General features: G+C 41.7%; 1 protein-coding gene across 1 annotated transcript in view; it reads right to left on the bottom strand.

The window, feature by feature from the left end:
- The window catches only part of LOC124618455 (la-related protein 7), a 101,838-nt gene that overhangs the window by 44,809 nt on the left and 36,446 nt on the right, over positions 1-20,583 (bottom strand). Inside the window, exon 5 of the mRNA XM_047145349.1 lies at positions 8,902-9,418. Coding sequence (XP_047001305.1) covers positions 8,902-9,418 — 517 coding nt within the window. The remainder of the gene's footprint in view (positions 1-8,901; positions 9,419-20,583) is intronic.

Below are 20,583 nucleotides of genomic sequence, written 5' to 3'. Positions count from 1 at the left end.
TTGAACCTTAGTCAGACACCAAGGCATCAACTAGGCCTTCACAGATATTCCTGCAGAGGACGACCCTATCGGAAGTAATATTGCAACACATCGCACAGTTGGTTACTGCAAAAGCTAATATGCAGGGCCACACCATCTAAACTGGTGGTATGAAGATGCCTTAATTACTACCTAGGTGCCCAGTCTCATTAATGTATTGAGCACTCCCATTAGGCATTCCTGTCTTCTGCTGCTGCTGCTACTGCTATTACTTCTAAATGTACTTTGGTGGCAGTAGAATCATTCTGCTGTCAGCCGCAGGTTCATGTTCTCTAAATTTTCTCAATAGTGTTGTCATCCCGCTAGGGATTCCCATGTGAGTTCACAAACAATCGAACCATCTCCATAAGACTTGCGTTTTGATCAAATCTACCAGTAACAAATCTAGCTGCATGCTCCTGAATTGCTTCGATGTCTTCCTTCCATCTGACCTGGTGGGGATCACAAACACTTGAGCAGTACTCAAGAATGGTTGCACAAGTTGTTGTGGAGGTGGTAGTGGTGGTATGTATAGGACACTCAACAGTGAGGTCACCAGCAACCTTACTTGACTAACTGGATACAAAGGTGAGTTTTGTTTTTTGAAAGCATGCACCAAAATGGGAAAACATAAAATGTAATCGTCAGCCACCTTAGGACACTCTCACTCATTCATATTCACACTTTCACAGAGAATACCAAAAGACTCATGTCTAAAGGCAGTTTGTGATTAAAATACACAAACTTTGACTACACAACATCTAAATAGTGCAACAGGAAAATGTGCCTGGTTGAACAATGGGTAAATAATAGATGAATCAATCACCATGGAAGCACATTTAAATCTTCTATGTAAGATACAGGGTGGGGCAAATAAAAGTGGCCAGGACGAGTGGATATGATTGGACGTGAAAGCATGCATACAACCACACCCTGTGACATGCACATCAAGTGTCCGCTCACCATGTGATCCACATCTGTTCAAAGCATACTGGGGGCTGCGTCAGTGTGAGTGGAACAGTGCAATGGGGGCGATGGTACACACAGTGAAGCTGTGAATGTTCGTTGTGGAAAGTTACATGACAAAAAAGTCATGAAAACGGTATGGTATGGTCAGTTGTCTGCTGAGAAGTTTAACAGTGTCAAAGTGCCAGCAAAGTGTGCTATGTAACACTTAGTCCGAAAATGGCATCAGACAAGATCTGTTTGGAACAAGTAAAAACAAATTCCAAAATGTGCCTGCACACCAGAAAATGTGGCTGCAGTTCACCACAAAATACTTCAGAGTGCTACCAAATCAACCAGATGCCTGTTGCAAGAGACCAGCACATCACGGCAATCATGCAGATTAATACTCCACTTGGACCTGCACATGCATCCCTACTGAGTGTCTATTGCTAATGCATTAAAGCCAGAAGATGCTCCTCAGCACGTCCAGTTTTGTGAGTGGGTGCTCACTGAGATAACAATGAATGACTTGGACATGGATCTCTGTTCTTTATGTTTGATGAACATTTCAGACGAGATTGCAGTAATTCCAGCAGTCCAGCTTCAATCTGCCTTCAGCAACTTGCTGACCAGGGCCCAAAAGTGCAAAGAGATAAATGGTGGTCACTTTCAACATCTGCTATAGTCAGGTTAGTACTGTATTTTCTTTCCTCTTCTGTGTTTCTTTTTACCCTGTAACTCTGTCCTCTCTCTAGGCCACTTTTATTTGCCCCCCCCCCCCTTTTCCCTGTACCATTGAGAAGATCATACATAACATAGAATATTAAAATATAGACCACACTATATTCACTATCTCCTAAAATAGAGGGCTGGTAAGTTGGTTGCAGCCTACAAATCTTGGTAAAAAGCACATTCTATTAAAATGTGGTGTACAGATACCTGTACACCACAAGCACCACGTACTGATGGATCCTCCTCCAAAGATTGTTATTCCTCAACCGTAACCACTCCTCCTCCCACAGACGCATGATTCCTTTATAGATGAGCTACGCTTCACTGAAACCCTCTCAAAAACCCGAAGTCAATTATTCGCCTTCCTTACTACGGCTCTTCTGCACCCATTTCATTTTATATTGCTTTGCAACATGACGCTTAGATACTTTGTCAATCAGGACACCACTAATACTGTACTGAAACATTACAGTATTGTTTTTCATAGTCATCTGTGTTAACTTACATTTCTCTACATTTACAGCAAGCTGCCATTCACCATAGCAAATAGAAATTTTAAGTCATCCTGTATCTTTCTATATAATGTAAATGGATAGATAAAAAATCTACTGACCAAGCAAAGACAGGTGAATACACACACAAAAAGATTTAACTTTTGCAACCTTTCGGTGCCAATAGCTCCTTCTTCTGGCAGAAGAGTTGAAGCGGAAGGAAGACAGGTTGAAAGAAAGCAACTGGAGAGGTTTAGAGATAGGGGCACAGTTCAGAAAAGTCGCCCAGAATTCCAGGTCTGGGGAGACTTAGTGGACAGAATGAGAAGGAAAAGTTACTTCTCATCTTTTTCGAAGTCTCCCCTGACCTGGGGTTCTGGATGACTTTTCTGAACTGTACCCCTTTCCCTAAACCTCCCCAGTCCTTTTCCTTCACTGCTCTTCCTTCCCTTCCCCTTCTGAGAAAAGGAGGAGCCAACAGCTCTGAAAGCTTGCAGAGGTTAAACCTTTTGTGTGTGTGTGTGTGTTCTCCTGCCACCACTTGGCCAGCAGATTTTTTTATCTATCCATTTACATTATATAGTCAATAGCTGATTATCGTTGTTGTTGTATCTTTCTAGAGTCACTCAATGACAATACTTTCAATATACTACAGCACCATCAGCAAACAGTCATAGATTGCTGCTCACTCTATCCGTCATGTCATTTACGAGGTTTGTCCGGAAAATACGTATAAAAGTTGAATAATGTCTTTATGTTACAGGTTGCAGTCACTGCCAGGTGGGACTACTGCTGTAATCAATCACATCAATGCTCAGTTCAAGTCAGAGCACTCTGCGTGAAGGTGGGAGTGTGTGGCAGCTTGTTGACAGTTACCCTTTTTCACCTGCCGTCGGCATGGAGCTCTATCTGATTGAGGAACAGGGTGTCAACATTATGTATTAAACTGATGTTAAAGATATTGACCTGCAATTTTGTGGGTCTGTTATATTACCCTTCTTATAGGAATTACTTTTACCTTTTTGCAGTTGCCAGGGACTCTGCACTGGCAACAGATTCATGATAAATGGAATCTAAGCAAATGGCCAATGCTGAAGAGTACTCTCTGTACAAACAAACTGGGATTTTGTCTAGACCTTGTGACTTAATTTGTTTTCTACTCTTTCAGTTGTTTCTCAACATCAGGGATGTCTATTTCTATGCCCTCCATACACATGTCTGTATGATCCTCCTGTGTGAGTGGTTTTTTAAATGTGAAATTTAAGACTTCAGCTTTCATTGGCTGTCTTCTATTGTCACATCAGTGAGCAACTGGATAGAAGCATTCAACTCGCTTTGTGATTTTATGTAGGACAAGAATAATTTTTTTTTATCCCAGCAAGATTCTTTGCTAAGGTATGATGGTGGAAGTTGTATGCTTCGAGAGAGTCCAGCAATATCTTTTTCCCCAGCATTTTCCGAATTTTGTTATTAAACTGTGTGTCTTTTCCACGCTTAATTGACTTACTTGCACATACTTCTCCAGAGCATGCTCTTGTTTTGGTTTTGTACTTATCATTCATGGGCAACTCCAACAATATTTCTGTCAGTGCCTGAGATGTATTTGTTCTTGTATACTTTGTATTATTTCTGCTCCTAGTATCAGCTGCCATTCAGTATATTGAGCTTTACTAAATAAACATTAGATGTCCTTCAAACATATCCATAAACTTCTCAGTGAAGAGAAGTTTTAAAGGAAAGAAAATCAGCTCCCAGTCACAAACATGGTTTTTACTTAAAGCACTATATATATATATATATATATAATTCAATTTTATACATACTGACACTTGTTGGAGCCTTTATACTGTATAAATGTAGATCAGTCCTCGCTTCAACAATAGGCACTACAGATAAAAATGAAGAGCAGGTAGTTTCTTAGACAAGATACAGTATGAAGATTATCAAGTATATACAACAATTATAAAAACCATACATTATACATAACACTAAAGGAGATACATTAGTGTTTCTTCCACAGATTCTAAGTGAAATAATTCTCATGGATCCGAAAGAAATTAGACAAAAATTTGTAACATATTTTTATCTATGAGGTAACAACAAACTTGTCACAAAAAATTTACATGAATAATGCACTGAGGTGCACATAATTGTTCTTAGGCTATTACAGTACAAGTCATCAAAAGGAAAGCAGTTTATAACACTTATTTATACTGACCATATTACTGTACTAGAGATGTGCAGAAGTCAGATTTTACATAACAGTCCATTGTTTGATATTACTAATAATATACGCAAAAAATGCCTCCACTAAGAAATTTGTCAGTGGAGTGGGAGGAGCTGGCCACCAGCAAATTCTTTAGGATCTTCTTAAACTAAATTTTATTAGCTGAAAACCATTTATGGCTGCTGCCATGATACGCATAATGTGTGTTCTTGAACAATGAAAACCTTTCTGGGCCAAAAAAAGTGACTTTAAATTTGATGTAAAATAAGGGAAAGGTAACTGCTTACCTATGGATGACTGGTGTGTGACACACAGGAACACACATAGAAAACAGTTAATACAAGCTTTCCAGCTCTTGCTCCTTTTCTAGTAAGAGTACACAAATTCGCACACACAGTGTGTGGTTGTGTGAGTGAATGTGTGTACTCTTGCTACAAAAAGAGCAAGAGCTTGAAACCTAATATTAACTGTTTTCTATTGCATATTTGTGTGTGCCATGCACCAATCATCTATAGGTAAGAAGCTGACTTTCCCCTATTTTATGCATTTTTCCAAACAGGAATTTCCATTTTTGACTTTTGAGTTTTATGAATACTACTCTGTTTCTAGTACTCATTCCACAAACTGAGCAGTTTGTTTGGGGGAAGAAAAAGGAGCAGCTTGTTGCCATTTATGACAAAGTTCATTGGAAAAAAATATACTGGAAAGCAATATTTAGTATCCCCAGTTCCTCAAACGGGCACCTGCAGCATGTTCTTGTGTTCACACCACAAATAACTAACATTACACTCTTTTGGACTCTGAAAATTTAAGTTTGGCTTTATGAGTTACTTTACCAAATGATCCAGTATGACATCACGGAATTTTTATTTTTACATCATCAATGTCTGACATCATCTGCACTTCATGTAGAGATTTGTTTAGACACTTCAGCAGTTCTGTCATATGCTCCTCCAAGTTGAATTTATTATGAAGCTGTAATCCCAAATACTTTTTATATCTGCTTGTCATCACATGTTAGGCATGTCCCTCACTTCAACTGCAAGTGGAAGAGGAAAGGTAATGATTTCCACCATACACCTTATGGCGTTCTGCACAGTATATTTGTAGACGTACACTACGAGATCAAAAGTATCCTCACATCCCCCAAAAAACATATGTTTTTCATATTAGGTACATTGTGCTTTCATCTACTGCCAGGTACTCCATATCAGTGACCTCAGTAGTCATTAGACATCATGAGAGAGCAGAATGGGGCACTCCGTGGAACTCACGGACTTCAAACGAGGTCAGGTGATTGGGTGTCACTTGTGTCATACATCAGTATGCAAGACTACCGCACTCCTAAACATCCCTAGGTCCACTGTTTCCAATAAGATAGTGAAGTGGAAATGTGAAGGGACACGTACAGCACTAAAGCGTACAGGCCGCCTTCATCTGTTGACTCAGAGAGACCGCTGACAGTTGAAGAGGGCTGTAATGTGTAATAGGCAGACATCTATCCAGACCATCAAACAGGAATTGAAAACTGCATCAGGATCCACTGCAAGTACTATGACAATTAGACCTGAGGTGAGAAAACTTGGATTTCACAGTCGAGCGGCTGCTCGTAAACCACACATCATGCTGGTAAATGCCAAACGACGCTCGCTTGGTGTAAGGAGTGTAAACATTGGACGATTTAACAGTGGAAAAACATTGCGTGGGGGGACGAATCATGGTACACAATGTGGTGATCCGATGGCAGGGTGTGAGTAAGGCGACTGCCTGGTGAACGTCATCTGCCAGCATGCGTAGTGCCAACAGTAAAATTCGGAGGCGGTGGTGTTATAGTGTTGTCATGTTTTTCATGGAGGGGGCTTTTGCATCTCTTGTTGTTTTGCATGGCACTATCACAGCACAGGCCTACATTGATGTTTTAAGCAACTTCTTGCTTCCCACTGTTGACGAGCAATTCAGGGATGGTGATTGCATCCTTCAACAACGTGATCAAGCACCTGTTCATAATGCACGCCCTGTGGCGGAGTGGTTACATGGCAATAACACCCCTGTAATGGACTGGCCTGCAGAGAGTCCTGACCTGAATCCTATAGTACACCTTTGGAATGTTTTGGAACGCCAACTTCGTGCCAGGCCTCACCGTCTGACATCGATACCTCTTAGTCAGTGCAGCACTCCCTGAATAATGGGCTATCATTCCCCAAGAAACATTCCAGCACCTGACTGAACATATGCCTGCAAGAGTGGAAGCTGTCATCAAGGCCAAGAGTGGGTCAACACCATACTGAATTCCAACATTACCAATGGAGGGCACCACAAACTTTTAAGTATTTTCAGCAGGTGTCCGGATACTTTTGATCACATAGTGTAGGTGCATGAACACAGTTCTCCAACGTCCTCCCTCTCCCTCTCCCTCTCTTGCCCCCCCCCCCCCCCCCTCCAAATTACCAAACTGATAATTCTATGATACTTCAGGCTGTGTATTAGCAACCAATCCCTTCTTTTATTCCATTTTAGCTATTAATTTCTTTTCTTGCTCATTTCATTCACTACCTCTTCAATATTTATGCAATATCCTCACACAATCTTCAGCATTCTTCTGTAGCACCTTGTTTCTCTTACTGTCTGTGCTGTTCACCATCCATGTTTTACATCCATATCGAGTACACTCCATACTAATGCTTTCAGGAAAAAACTTCTTAACAATTCAATTAAATTTAGATGTTACAATATTTCTTTTTACCTTAAAAGCTTTAATGCTGTTGTGAGTCTGCATTTTATACTCCTTGTACTCATCCCACAATCAGTTATTTTGCCATTGAAATAGCAAAATTCATCAACTACATTTAGTATCCCAATCGTTTATCTAACACCATCACCTGACTTCATTTGACTATACTCCATCAACCTTGTTTTACTTTTATCGATGTTCATCTCAAACCAACTTTTCAAGACAGTATCTAATCCATTCAACAGACCTTCCCAGTCCTCTGCCACCTCTGACAAAATTATGTCACCAGTAAACCTTAATGTTGTTATCTCTTCTCCTTGAGTTTTTGCTGTTTTCTCTTTAGTTTCCTTCTGCTTGATCCAAGTACAAAATGAACAACATGGGGATAAGGTAATTATTGACTATAACAATTAAAATAGTTTTGTGTCATGATATGCAGGTGAAATTACAATTTGAACTGCTCAATAAATGTAGCCAATTTTATTCTCAGATCACATTTGTTGGCTTTGGGCTATGCCACAAATCAGTCGATCACTATAGTATTCCTTCCAAAATATATATAGGGTGTTTCACAACACTTATTACAGGCCTCTATATGTTGCACAAAGGACTTAGTATATAAAGTTTTGATAAGGGATCCATGTCCGGATATGTACCGTTTGGATATTAAATAAGTTTGAAGATCAGATCACTTTCTAATCTCTTTCTTCACCTTCCTGTACATAATTGTGGAGCTGCATAATGGACGTATTGAAAACTTTTTCAAGATAGCCTCAGACCTTCACATACCATTTTCGTCCTATAACAACAACAGCTGAGATGATATGTTTGTATGTAGGAAGTGTGGTGCTCCATGAATGCGCATTAGGATTTGTGGACTGTGTGATAGAATGTTTCACAGATATGCCTTGTGCTATGAACAGCAGGGTCACCATACAGAGTAGCTCTAGTAGAGCACAAAGGTCAGAACTGTACATATTTGAAGCAGGAGATTTGGAAGTGATCCAATTTTCAAACTTATTTTACACTCAAACATTACATTTCCAGATATGGATGCCTTATCAACCCCTCTGCAACCCCTAGTAGCATGTAATAGGAACCATGAAACATCCGTAAAAAAGGTGTGTCACTGGCAATTCAAGGCAATCTTTCATGATCCAAAGTAACTACAAATAATCTACAAGAGTACTGATGCTTTCAATTTACGCACTCAAAATTTCTTATCTCTTTACTGGTCACTCACTGGTTACCCATAGCCTTCTGTTCACTCTGCCCTGGCTGGCACTGCCATTGTTCTACACTTCAGGCCTGTCTCACTATAGCAGCATGCTTTTTGTGTTTTGCATGTAGCATTCCCAAACAACTATATGCAAAATGTTGAAAGCCTGGCCACCATGATCAATTGTCTTCATTCCTACATATTTTTGCATCACAAGAAGAAACTAACAAAATAAGCCTCCATTCCAGAAGATTTTCACATTACAGAAAAAAAATTAACAAAACTTGTATGAACAAATAGTCCGGCAAATGCACCACTACTTCATGGAAATTAAGGTGTTCTAATCCTTCCTTGTAGTCATCTTGGCTGTGGACAAAAAAAATGTAATTGCAAAACAACAACAAGCTTTCCACCAGATTAATTCTCAGACCAGAAACATTTTAAAGAATCTGCCATTTTCTGTAGTGATGCTGTTTACAATATACAATTTATTGCAATATGCAATTTACTCTCAACAAAAATAATATTAACTCACCACTGTCAGCTTCCGTTTCTTGTTCCTGCCTTTGTTTCTTTGACTTTGCTTCTTCTGTTGCCACACTTTCAGACTCATTATCAACTTCGGCATAGCTACTTTCATTTTCTGTATCAGCATCCTGCATTTGTGGATTTGAGTCTCTGGATTTCCTTTTCCTCACAGTCTTGCCACTTCCAGCATTCTCCACTGTAGATTTTGATGGAGGAACCTCGTCTTTTTCAGCTTCTTGAGAAGTCATCTCACCTTCATTGCTCTTCTGCTTTTTCTTCTTCTTCTTTCTGCTCGGACCAGTATCCGCACCGGTTTCACTATCGATGCTAGAATCTGGATTTTCCAGTTTTCTTTTCTTCTGGTTGGTTGGTTGCTCAGAATCAGATTTCTCTATGGTTTCTGTAGTCATTGTGGTTTCCTCTCCATTTTTATCTTCCTCAGATGTTTGCTCAAATGTTGCTATGCTGCAAAGGTTATCTGGTGGCATCTGAGCTGGTAACCGACAACCCATGGCACCAAAAGCCTATAAAATTATTTTAAGTTGTACAATCTGGTGTTGCTACTATTACACAACTTAACTGTATGTACAGTCGAGAAACAATGTCAGAATACAAATAATGGAAGGAGAAAAGGTAACCATTCATCTTACACTGTGTGGTCAACAGGCATGGGATGGCAATATGCACACTCATAGATGGTTTGAAGGGCAGTGCATGGGTAGAGCTGTCATTTGTACTCATGTGACTCAAGTGAATAAGGTTTCCGATATGACTATGGCCGCATGACAGGAATTAACAGACTCTGAACGTTGAATGGTGGAATTCAGTATTCCAAGATCCACAGTGTCAAGAGTGTGCTGAGAATACCAAATTTCAGGCATGATTTCTCAACAGGACAACGCAGTTGCCAATGGCCTTCACTTAACAACTGAGGGCAGCATCCTTTGCATAGAGATGTCAATGCTAACAGACAAGCAACAATGTGTGAAATAATCACAGAAATCAATGTGGAACATACAGTGAATGTATCTCTTAGCAAAATGTGGGAAAATCTGGCATTAATGGGCTGTGGCAGCAGACGACCGATGCGAGTGCCTTTGCTAACAGAGCAACATTGCTTGTGGCACCTCTCCTGAGCTTGGGACAACATTAATTGGACCCTACATGACTATAAAACTGTGAGCTGGTCAGATGAGCCCTGATTTCATTTGGAAAGAGCTGATGGGAGAGTTCAAGTGTGGCACAGGCCCCACAAAGTCCTGGATCCAGGTTGCCAACAAGCTATTGTGTGTTGTGGGCTGTGTTTACAAAGAATGGACTGGGATCTATGGTCCAACTGAACCAATCATTGACTGGATATGATTATGTTCAACTACTTGGAAACCAAACAATGATGGAATTTTTATAGATGTACAATGTGCCATGTTACCAGCCACAGTTGTTCACGATTGGTTTGAACATTCTGGACAATTTGAGCAAATGGTTTGGTCATCGAGATCTTCTGCTGTGAATCCCATTGAACATTTATGGGATGTAAGTCAGACATCAGTTCATGCACAAACCCTTCACTGACACGACTTTTGCAATTATGGATGGCTACAGAGGCAGCGTAGCTCAGTATTTCTGCAGGGGCTTCCAACGACTTCTTGAATCCACAACACGTTGAGTTGCTGCACTACAATGGGCAAAAGGAGGCGTGACATGATATCAGGAACTATCCCATGACTTCTGTCACATCAGTGTAAATAGGACTGAAAACACTGATGAGCTGTCCAGCAACATCCTTCTTCAGAGTTATTAAACAACCCCCATTCACATGTATGCCTACATTGTCCCGGCACTACAGTCTGACTAGGGTCACTGGTTGTGTCAGACAGAATGGTTGAGAGAAGTACGGAGGGCAGGCCCAGTGGTACCACATCCCCATCCAACTCCCATGCTGCTTCTCCCCCTAGCTGTCAGCCTCCCTTTCATTCCACACCACCTCACTCCAAGAATCGCAGTGGCTACAGAAGTGTGTGTTTGGGTGTCTCTGTGGCTATGTGAGCGAATATGTATACTTTTACTGGAAAAAGAGCCAGAGCTTGAAAGCTAGAGTGAATAGTATTGCCTGTTATGTGTGTCTATGGCTCAAATACCAAACTGCTATAGGTGAGTGGTTGCCTTTACCTTATTTCACATATTTGAAAAAGGCATGTGCATTTCTCGGGCTAAAATAGAGTGTAAACAGTCAATGCCACTATTAGTTCAATTCTGAAAATCTGTATGAACCAGTAAAGTAAGTACTGATATGTCTAAAAACTATGTTCTAACATAAGGAGCACAAAGACCAGGAATAAGTAGTGCATAAAACTATAACAGTCAATTCATTGCCAAGTCACTCTTAGTCTAGTTGGTAGGACTGCAGTCAGTGTTGCAAGTGTGGCTAGGATGTACTTAGGCAAGTTTAAGTCCTAAGCCCATGCCCCAGTGTAATATTTTTTTACAATGGAAAAATTAAGCATGACCAATCAAAATGAAACCAACACCTCATTACAGGTACATTTCTATCTCTGTGAATTTGTAACACTAAATCTATAAATATTGGTATTATTTTATGTCTTGCAAACTATGTTTGCTGCATTGCACAAATGCCACTTGACAGACTTACGGTGCCATCTATTGGCTGTTTATTTAACTTGTTTATGTTATAAGTTTACATTTTTGTAAGTTGTCACATTAAAATTTGTTTAATGTGTATACACATGGAATCACGTGTCATCTTATAATTGAAAGCTGTTACACTGCAAAATTTCTGTAAACAACACATATTTTGTGAGTGGTCAACAGGGCACTGTAACAGATATGAAATAACTGTTCACTGTGTGATGCACACATGGCAAGTAGAAATCTGCCTAGTGAGGAATGTGAGCTTATAAGTGACAAGAGTGCTGAGCACTTGGAAATGGACAATATCAAGAGGATGATTTATATTTGTGGAAAATATGGCCATAGTATTACTTGAGGAGATGCAATGCTGTTAAGCATGTGTGGATTTGCTCACTGACAAAGCTGAAAGAAGCCTCTTCTTATATCAGCAGCTATGGTAACATACTAAAAAACTTGCTGTACTTCAGTTAGGCCCCAATCAGTTTTGTAAATTGACCAGTAATTCCAAACGCAATGTAATTGAGAATATAGTATTCCAAACAAAACTTTGTCACATTTTTGTCCATGTGAAATATTTTATCCCAAACTAAAATCTGTTCCTCTGTCATGGAGTACAGGCATGAGCCATACAGCACGACTGTTTCAGTAATCAAGCATCTGAATAATTAATCAAAAATACATTTACATAACTATGTGCTTAAAACTGCATTCCATATGGCAACTTGTAGAGCAGAATCAAATTTCTTGGCATTACAATGCACCTATGTAGATGGCACTGTTCCAATTATTTATGATTAGTGTAGTACAATTGCAAGTATTTGAATACACTGTGATTATTCTGAGACATGTGTGGATCAGCATTGCAAAGACTTCTGTTCATTTAAATTATATTTTTGGGAAAACACACACACATTCATACAAGCGCAAAACACCCACCCACCCACCTACACACACACACACACACACACACACACACTAGTGCTGCCTGCGGCAGCATGCAGGAACATGATAGGCACAGAACAGGGGTGCTTGTTGCAGCATTAGGAGGTTGATCTTCAGGAGAGGGAGGGGATATAGATGGGAAAAGGACTATGGAGGCACACTGGCAAGACAGGTGTGTAGTACTGGAGTAGAAACAAGAGTCTGACATCTATATTCTTGCCATCAAAACCAACTTTTCTGAATTATGCACGTCGGAACTCTCCTTGTAAAATATCCTTCAATCCCGTAACACCCCCTGGCCTCATCCGTCACTAGTCCCTACCCTCCGGTGCCTACCTCATTTCCTGCTCCCACTACGTGCCTTTGATCCTGCCAAACCACCTCCATTGTCCTCCTTCCTTATCTACTGCCCCCCTTCCATCTCCATGCACAGCCTCATAACTCTGCACCTAGCAGCCCTATCCTGTCCTCACCACGTCCCAGAGGCATCAATAGTATCTTCCCTCATTCCTAACCTGCTATACCTCCTGCCCCCCAACACATGCCTCTTCTGTACCCCTATTACCTACTCCAACAAAGATGGCTGCTCACTTCATATAAGTCATTGACCGGCCTCAGAGTGGTGCGAACAGAAGAAGTGTGAGTGTGCATGATTCGCAGTGGCAAGGACCAGTGTACCATGTAGCACTCCAGCCAAATAGCGTTACTCTGTCATGTCTGTCTGCAGCAAGCGCATCAGGGTCCATTTAGCATTAATTTTCATGTTATTCTGGATATGGTAAGGTTACTTAGCTACTATAGTGCTCATTATGGGTGAAATAAAGCACACATAACAAGTATTATGTTAAGAAGTGACAATGATAGCTTTCCAAGCACATAAGTTCTGCTAAGTGGAGTCACGAGCAGAAGCAGAGGCTGTGGCCAGGTGTAGTGCTCACCCCTGCATTGCCAGTAAGCAGGGTAGGTAACGTGTGAGGTGAGCTGTATACAGAGAGATCACACTGGCGCCGCCACAAAATATTCTCTGGCTCTCTCTGCGTAGAACACACTGTGCTGCTGCCTTCTTAGGTCCACACAACTACAGGGCCTGGAGGCGACAGCAGCCATGCGTGTAGGAGATGCACTTGTGTGGATTTCCTACATCTAATGAACGACTTCAGCTACAGCCCTATACGTATTTTTTCCTGTGGAATTTGGGCTGGAAAAAAACATGTCAGGAATTCCAGCAAGTGTGATGGCTGCACAGAGCAGGAAAAATTGCTGAGCAGTGTCCATCAGACAAGCAAGTACATATGCCAGAGAAACAATGTCATGAGAATAATAATGGATAGTGCTTCATTAGATAACAATTCAATTTTCACAATGTGTTTGTTAGTCATACATGGTCGTTGCCATTGTGGAAGAAAGTAGATGAAATGGCAGATCCACTCTCTACTAAGTGACAGGTCAACAATGGAAAAGTTTGTTCTCCTGCACAAGGAACTACAGGAATATCCATACAAATTTTTTGAGTATCGTCAATTGTCAGGTAATTCATTTGAAAAACTCTTATCTCAGATGGAAAGCAACATTTCCATAGTGCAGAATAAGACTAAGGTAACTTTTATTAACAAACAGAATTAAATGAATACAATCCCAATCTTTATCACAATGACATGTATCATATTATGGTTATAAATTGACAAATTATATGAAAGAATCTACAGCATCCCACACTGCTTTCAGCTAGGGATTGTTCTGTTACTGCAGTTTGGTTGGAGCATGAATGAAAGTTTAATCAGGGTGACATCAAATGAAACTGTATTAGATTGTGCTGGTGGACGTATCACTCTTTCTGAATAACAGTGCACTAACTGTAAAAAATTCAATTGAAAATAAAATTTATCTGTTTGGCTGAATTTCTTGATCACTGGAATCTGGGACAGTAAAAATATTTCATCAGGACCTGGATTCTGGGGAGGTCATCCTACATTATTTTTAATTACACTGAAATGTCCTATTCTAATGGTCTGTAGTAAATTTCCTTTTTCTCAGCAGCCTCAGAGCCACTGAAACAGGTGCAGCTGATGAATCATTTGGTGATGATGCAACTGCATCACCTATTGGAACTGAGTCCTCACTGCTTCCTGTTGCCCTGCAAACACTGGTTTTCTTATTGCATTGATTAGAAGTGATGAAATATTCAATATAAATTTTTAATATGTCTCGATAACTTGCTCTCTTAACTGAAAACATGACTGGAGAAAGGACATTTGCCTGCTACACAGGTAAAGCTTCCTATTCTTTGCTGCATCTCCACTTCTACCTTCCAGAAACTTTAAGGTTCTCAGATAGATATCCTTTAAGTTTTTTAAATGTTTCTACATCTCACTACCTAAGAGAAAATTTACAGGGTGTTACAAAAGGTATGGCCAAGCTTTCAGGAAACATTCCTCACACACAAATAAAGAAAAGATGTTATGTGGACATGTGTCCGGAAACGCTTAATTTCCATGTTAGAGCTCATTTTAGTTTCGTCAGTATGTACTGTACTTCCTCGATTCACCGCCAGTTGGCCCAATTGAAGGAAGGTAATGTTGACTTCGGTGCTTGTGTTGACATGCGACTCATTGCTCTACAGTACTAGCATCAAGCACATCAGTACGTAGCATCAACAGGTTAGTGTTCATCACGAACGAGGTTTTGCAGTCAGTGCAATGTTTACAAATGCGGAGTTGGCAGATGCCCAATTGGTGCATGGATTAGCACGGGGCAGTAGCCGTGGCACGGTACGTTTGTATCGAGACAGATTTCCAGAACTAAGGTGTCCCGACAGGAAGAAGTTCGAAGCAATTGATCAGCGTCTTAGGGAGCACGGAACATTCCAGCCTACGACTCGCGACTGGGGAGGACCTAGAACGACGAGGACACCTGCAATGGACGAGGCAATTCTTCGTGCAGTTGACGATAATGTCCGTAATGACCGTAATGTCAGCGTCAGAGAAGTTGCTGCTGTACAAGGTAACGTTGACCACGTCACTGTATGGAGAGTGCTACGGGAGAACTAGTTGTTTCCGTACCATGTACAGCGTGTACAGGCACTATCAGCAGCTGATTGGCCTCCAAGGGTACACTTCTGCGAATGGTTCATCCAACAATGTGTCAATTCTCATTTCAGTGCAAATGTTCTCTTTACGGATGAGGCTTCATTCCAACGTGATCAAATTGTAAATTTTCACAATCAACATGTGTGAGCTGACGAGAATCCGGACGCAATTGTGCAATCACGTCATCAACACAGATTTTCTGTGAACGCTTCGGCAGGCATTGTTGGTGATGTCTTGATTAGGCCCCATGTTCTTCCACCTACGCTCAATGGAGCACGTTATCATGATTTTATACGGGACACTCTATCTGTGCTGCTAGAACATGTGCCTTTACAAGTACGACACAACATGTGGTTCATGCGCGATGGAGCTCCTGCACATTTCAGTCGAAGTGTTCGTACGCTTCTCAACAACAGATTCGGTGACCGATGGATTGGCAGAGGCGGACCAATTCCATGGCCTTCACGCTCTCCTCACCTCAACCCTCTTGACTTTCATTTATGGGGGCATTTGAAAGCTCTTGTCTACGCAACCCCGGTACCAAATGTAGAGACTCTTCGTGCTCGTATTGTGGACGGCTGTGATACAATACGCCATTCTCCAGGACTGCATCAGCGCATCAGGGATTCCATGCGACGGAGGGTGGATGCATGTATCCTAGCTAACGGAGGACATTTTGAACATTTCCTGTAACAAAGTGTTTGAAGTCACGCTGGTACGTTCTGTTGCTGTGTGTTTCCATTCCATGATTAATGTGATTTGAAGAGAAGTAGTAAAATGAACTCTAACATGGAAAGTAAGCGTTTCCGGACACATGTCCACATAACATATTTTCTTTCTTTGTGTGTGAGGAATGTTTCCTGAAAGTTTGGCCGTACCTTTTTGTAACACCCTGTATATACATTATAATATGCTGATTATAATTTTCAGTTATCTAGGACCAAGAAACTCATTCCTTTCACTTTGAATTTCTTCTTGGTCATTCTTCGACTGTATGCATTATTCGGATACGAGTGTGGCTATGTGCAAAGACACACAGGAAAGAGTTCCTGAAACAAGTTTTTTTTTTTTTTACTAGTAGCTGTGGCAAACATCAATTGAACACAAAAAGTGTGAACGCTGATGGGGCTGTGTCAGAAGTTCATTGCACTTTGTTGTTGTGTAGGTTGCTAATGACTTGCTCTTGCTGTGTCAGGTCCGCCGTTCAGTGAAACCTGTTGCTCAGCTCTAGGGTGAGTTTGAGTCACATCTGCTGGCGGTCTTCCCACCTTCCATCATCATTGGTTCTCCACTGCCTTTTCTTTTTCTGAGGTGTGCACCAGTACCCAGCTACTAGTGGATGTAGCAACTGGCAATGAGGAAAAAGAAAGTTGTTTCACAGCATGGAAGCTAAAATTAGTTAGCCTGCTCGAGCAACAGCAGCAGCTGATGTACCAGCAGCAGATATAGAGACTTGTAAAAAAGTTGCTTCAGCTCTTGGTGGACCAACTTTGTGTAAAGGAGGCTTCTGTGCCACAGGGACCAGCGACCCCCTGCACTCGACACCACATTCTGCCCTCAATTGTTTCTTCCTTTCGTTGATGCTACGGAGGACTGAGTCACATATTTACATTGACTGAAGCAACATTTCACAGCATTTCAAGTCATGTACATTTCACTGCAGAAATTGCTCTTTCTGTCTTGGGCATCGTCGGACACGTTTTTTCTCCTCCAAAAATTGGCACCTCCGTCTAAACCTGTCATCCTCTCCTTTCAGGAGCTATGTGTTCTGCTAACTGATAATTATTCTCAGCGGTACCATTTGGTGGCTACAGACTAGAATTACATCAATATTATAAATATCTGGGAAATAATACCAATCGTGGGTAAATGACTTTCAAGAACTCAGCCGAAAATCTGTTTTTAATGCACCAATCAAGGCTGTAAGGCTTCCTGCACCAATTCCTTGATTCGCGATGTAGTGGTTTGAGATGGGCCTGACCTGGAGTTTTGTACAGCAGTGTTGAAAGGGGATAACTGGTCATTAGAGACATCTTGCGCATCGCTCATTCATTTGAAATTGCACAGGTGGTTAACACATGACTCATAGCAAGGCCACAAGTGGCAGCACTTCACACATGCATCCAGCATTGTAAACATAGGATGACCGCCAGGTTGCAGCAACATCATGATTTGTCTTTGTCCAATATCTCTATGAACTCTTAGCCTCCAGTCACCCGTTGATGAAGGCTACAATGGCTGCTACCTTTATGCCAAAATGTTTTTCCTCTCACTCCCAAGCAGACTGTCCAGATCGCTGGGGTCCTGTACATGCTGTGGCAAGGAGGGGCACCTCTGCTCATGATGTCTGGATTTTCTACCTCAGATGAAGTCAAGGTGGTTTCCACTGTGGTCCCTTTCCAGGAACTGGATTACCTCTGCATGACATTTTTCCCTCTCTTTCAATCAGATTTGGGACATGCTTCAGACTTTCAGGTGCACAGCACCGTCTGGCCAGACGTTACTCCTCATTTTTACCATGCCAGACGGATTCCAATGGCCTTACAGGCTGCCATGAAGCAGGAATTCTATTATACGCAGACAGCTGGCATTGTCGAACCTGTAAAATCTAGTGTATGGGCTATGCCTCTAGTCATCATCCAAAAGCTGAATGGGTCTCCTCGCTTGTGTGGGGATTTAGAGGGAACCATCAATGACCAATTGCTGGTAGAAACCTATTCTATTCCCTGGCACGATGATCTCCTAATCAAACTGGCTGGTAGGGGAGGGGGAATATTTTTCCAAGCTCAACCTCATTGCTGCTTACCTCCAGCTACCCTCCATTGAGGTATTTTAGAACACTGTTAACCTTAACATGCCGTTTGGGTTGTACAGGGTGTTACAAAAAGGTATGACCAAACTTTCAGGAAACATTCCTCACACACAAATAAAGAAAAGATGTTATGTGGACATGTGTCCGGAAACGCTTAATTTACATGTTAGAGGTCATTTTAGTTTCGTCCACCTATGTTTAATGAAGCACGTTATCACGATTTCATACACTAGAACATGTGCCTTTACAAGTACGACACAACATGTGGTTCATATGTGATGGAGCTCCTGCACATTTCAGTCGAAGTGTTCATACGCTTTTCAACAACAGATTCGGTAACCGATGGATTGGTAGAGGCGGACCAATTCCATTGCCTCCACGCTCTCCTGACCTTAACCCTCTTTACTTTCGTTGATGGGGGCATTTGAAAGCTCTTGTCTACGCAACCCCGGTACCAAATGTAGAGACTCTTCGTGCTCGTATTGTGGACAGCTGTGATACAATACGTCATTCTCCAGGGCTGCATCAGCGTATCAGGGATTCCATGCGACGGAGGGTGGATGCATGTATCCTCGCTAACGGAGGACATTTTGAACATTTACTGTAACAAAGTGTTTGAAGACCCGCTGGTACGTTCTGTTGCTGTATGTTTCCATTCCATGATTAATGTGATTTGAAGAGAAGTAATAAAATGAGCTCTAACATGGAAAGTAAGTGTTTCCGGACACATGTCCACATAACATATTTTCTTTCTTTGTGTGTGAGGAATGTTTCCTGAAAGTTTGGCCGTACCTCTGTGTAACACACTGTATAAGTACAAGAGACTCCCCTCTGGCATTTCCTCAGCCCCTGCAATATTCCAGCGATTTCTGAAACAGCGTATTCCAGCTTGCATCAATTACTTTGATGAACTTATTGTCACAGGGTCCTCCCACCAAGAGCATTTGGAAAAACATCTGCATGACCCTGCAGGACTCAGGCCTGCATTGTCACTTGGAGAAGTACATATTTTTTGCCAGGAGTGGAGTACTTGTGAGGCACTGGCTCTCTAAAGAGGGAATCCAGCCTAATAATCAGAACATTGCCACTATCACTTCTTTACCTCGCCTGACAAACTTGCCTGAATTACAAATGTTTTTTGTCACGCTCTACTATTATGCTAAGTTCTTACCCCATGCAGCCACACTGCACCACCTCTCAATCAGTTGTATAAAAAGGGGGGTCCCTTATAAGTGCGCCCCTTCCTGCAACCAGGCCGTTGTCAAAATGACAACCATGCCAACATCTGCACCCTGAGTCATGCCCTTGTCTCCCTGTTGCCCATTGGTTGTGGCAGCCAATGCATCCGCCTATGGCATTTGAACTTCCTTGGCACCTGAACAGCCTACAGCACACGCATCAAAGACCCTGACCCTGGCACAGCGTAACTATTCCCAGATCAGAAAGGAGACCTTGCCAATGTATTCAGAATCAAAAAATTTCCTGTCTACCTGTTTGGGACGCAGTTCTCATTAATTACGGATCACAATCCATTGGTGATGTTATTTAGGACACATTCCAACTCCCTGAATGAACAGCCCAATGCCTCCAGTGCTGGGCATTGCTCCTCAGTGCCTACAATTATACTATCCAGTACAAGGAGACAGTCCAGCATTCTAATTCTGATGTGTTGTCCCATCTGCCAGCTGGCTCAGAACCCAATCTCGACCAACAGGAGGTCTTCTGCTTCCTTATCGATGCCCAATGACAACACACACTCGACGGTTTTCCCCTTATGGCCACATGTGTTGCTGCTGCAACATGCTGGGACCCCAACCTGCGACAGGTCCTTTGCTATGAAATCCATGGCTGGCCGCATTATCTGACTTGTCAGCTGTCGACAGAGCTCCGTGCTTGGAAACAGCTTTCTCAATGACTCTCGATTGTGAATGATGTCATCCTTTTGCATACTGATATAGATGCATATCTACTGATTATTCCAGCGCAATTGCATCATCAGGTATTGAGTTTGCTCCACAGGAATCATTACGGCATGTCTCACTAAAAGACATTGGCATGCTGCTATATGTATTGGCCCAGGATCAACAGCGACACCGAAAAGACAGTCCGTAGTCGCGCAGAATGCACCTGGCACCTCCCTTGGGACCACATCCACCTTGATTTTGCGGGCCCTTTCTTGGGTTCTATGTGGTTGATCATT

Source organism: Schistocerca americana, chromosome 1 (assembly GCF_021461395.2).
Source record: "Schistocerca americana isolate TAMUIC-IGC-003095 chromosome 1, iqSchAmer2.1, whole genome shotgun sequence".
Lineage (NCBI taxonomy): Eukaryota > Metazoa > Arthropoda > Insecta > Orthoptera > Acrididae > Schistocerca > Schistocerca americana.
Note: the sequence above shows the minus strand (reverse complement) of the source record. Positions and strands in the feature narration are given on the sequence as shown.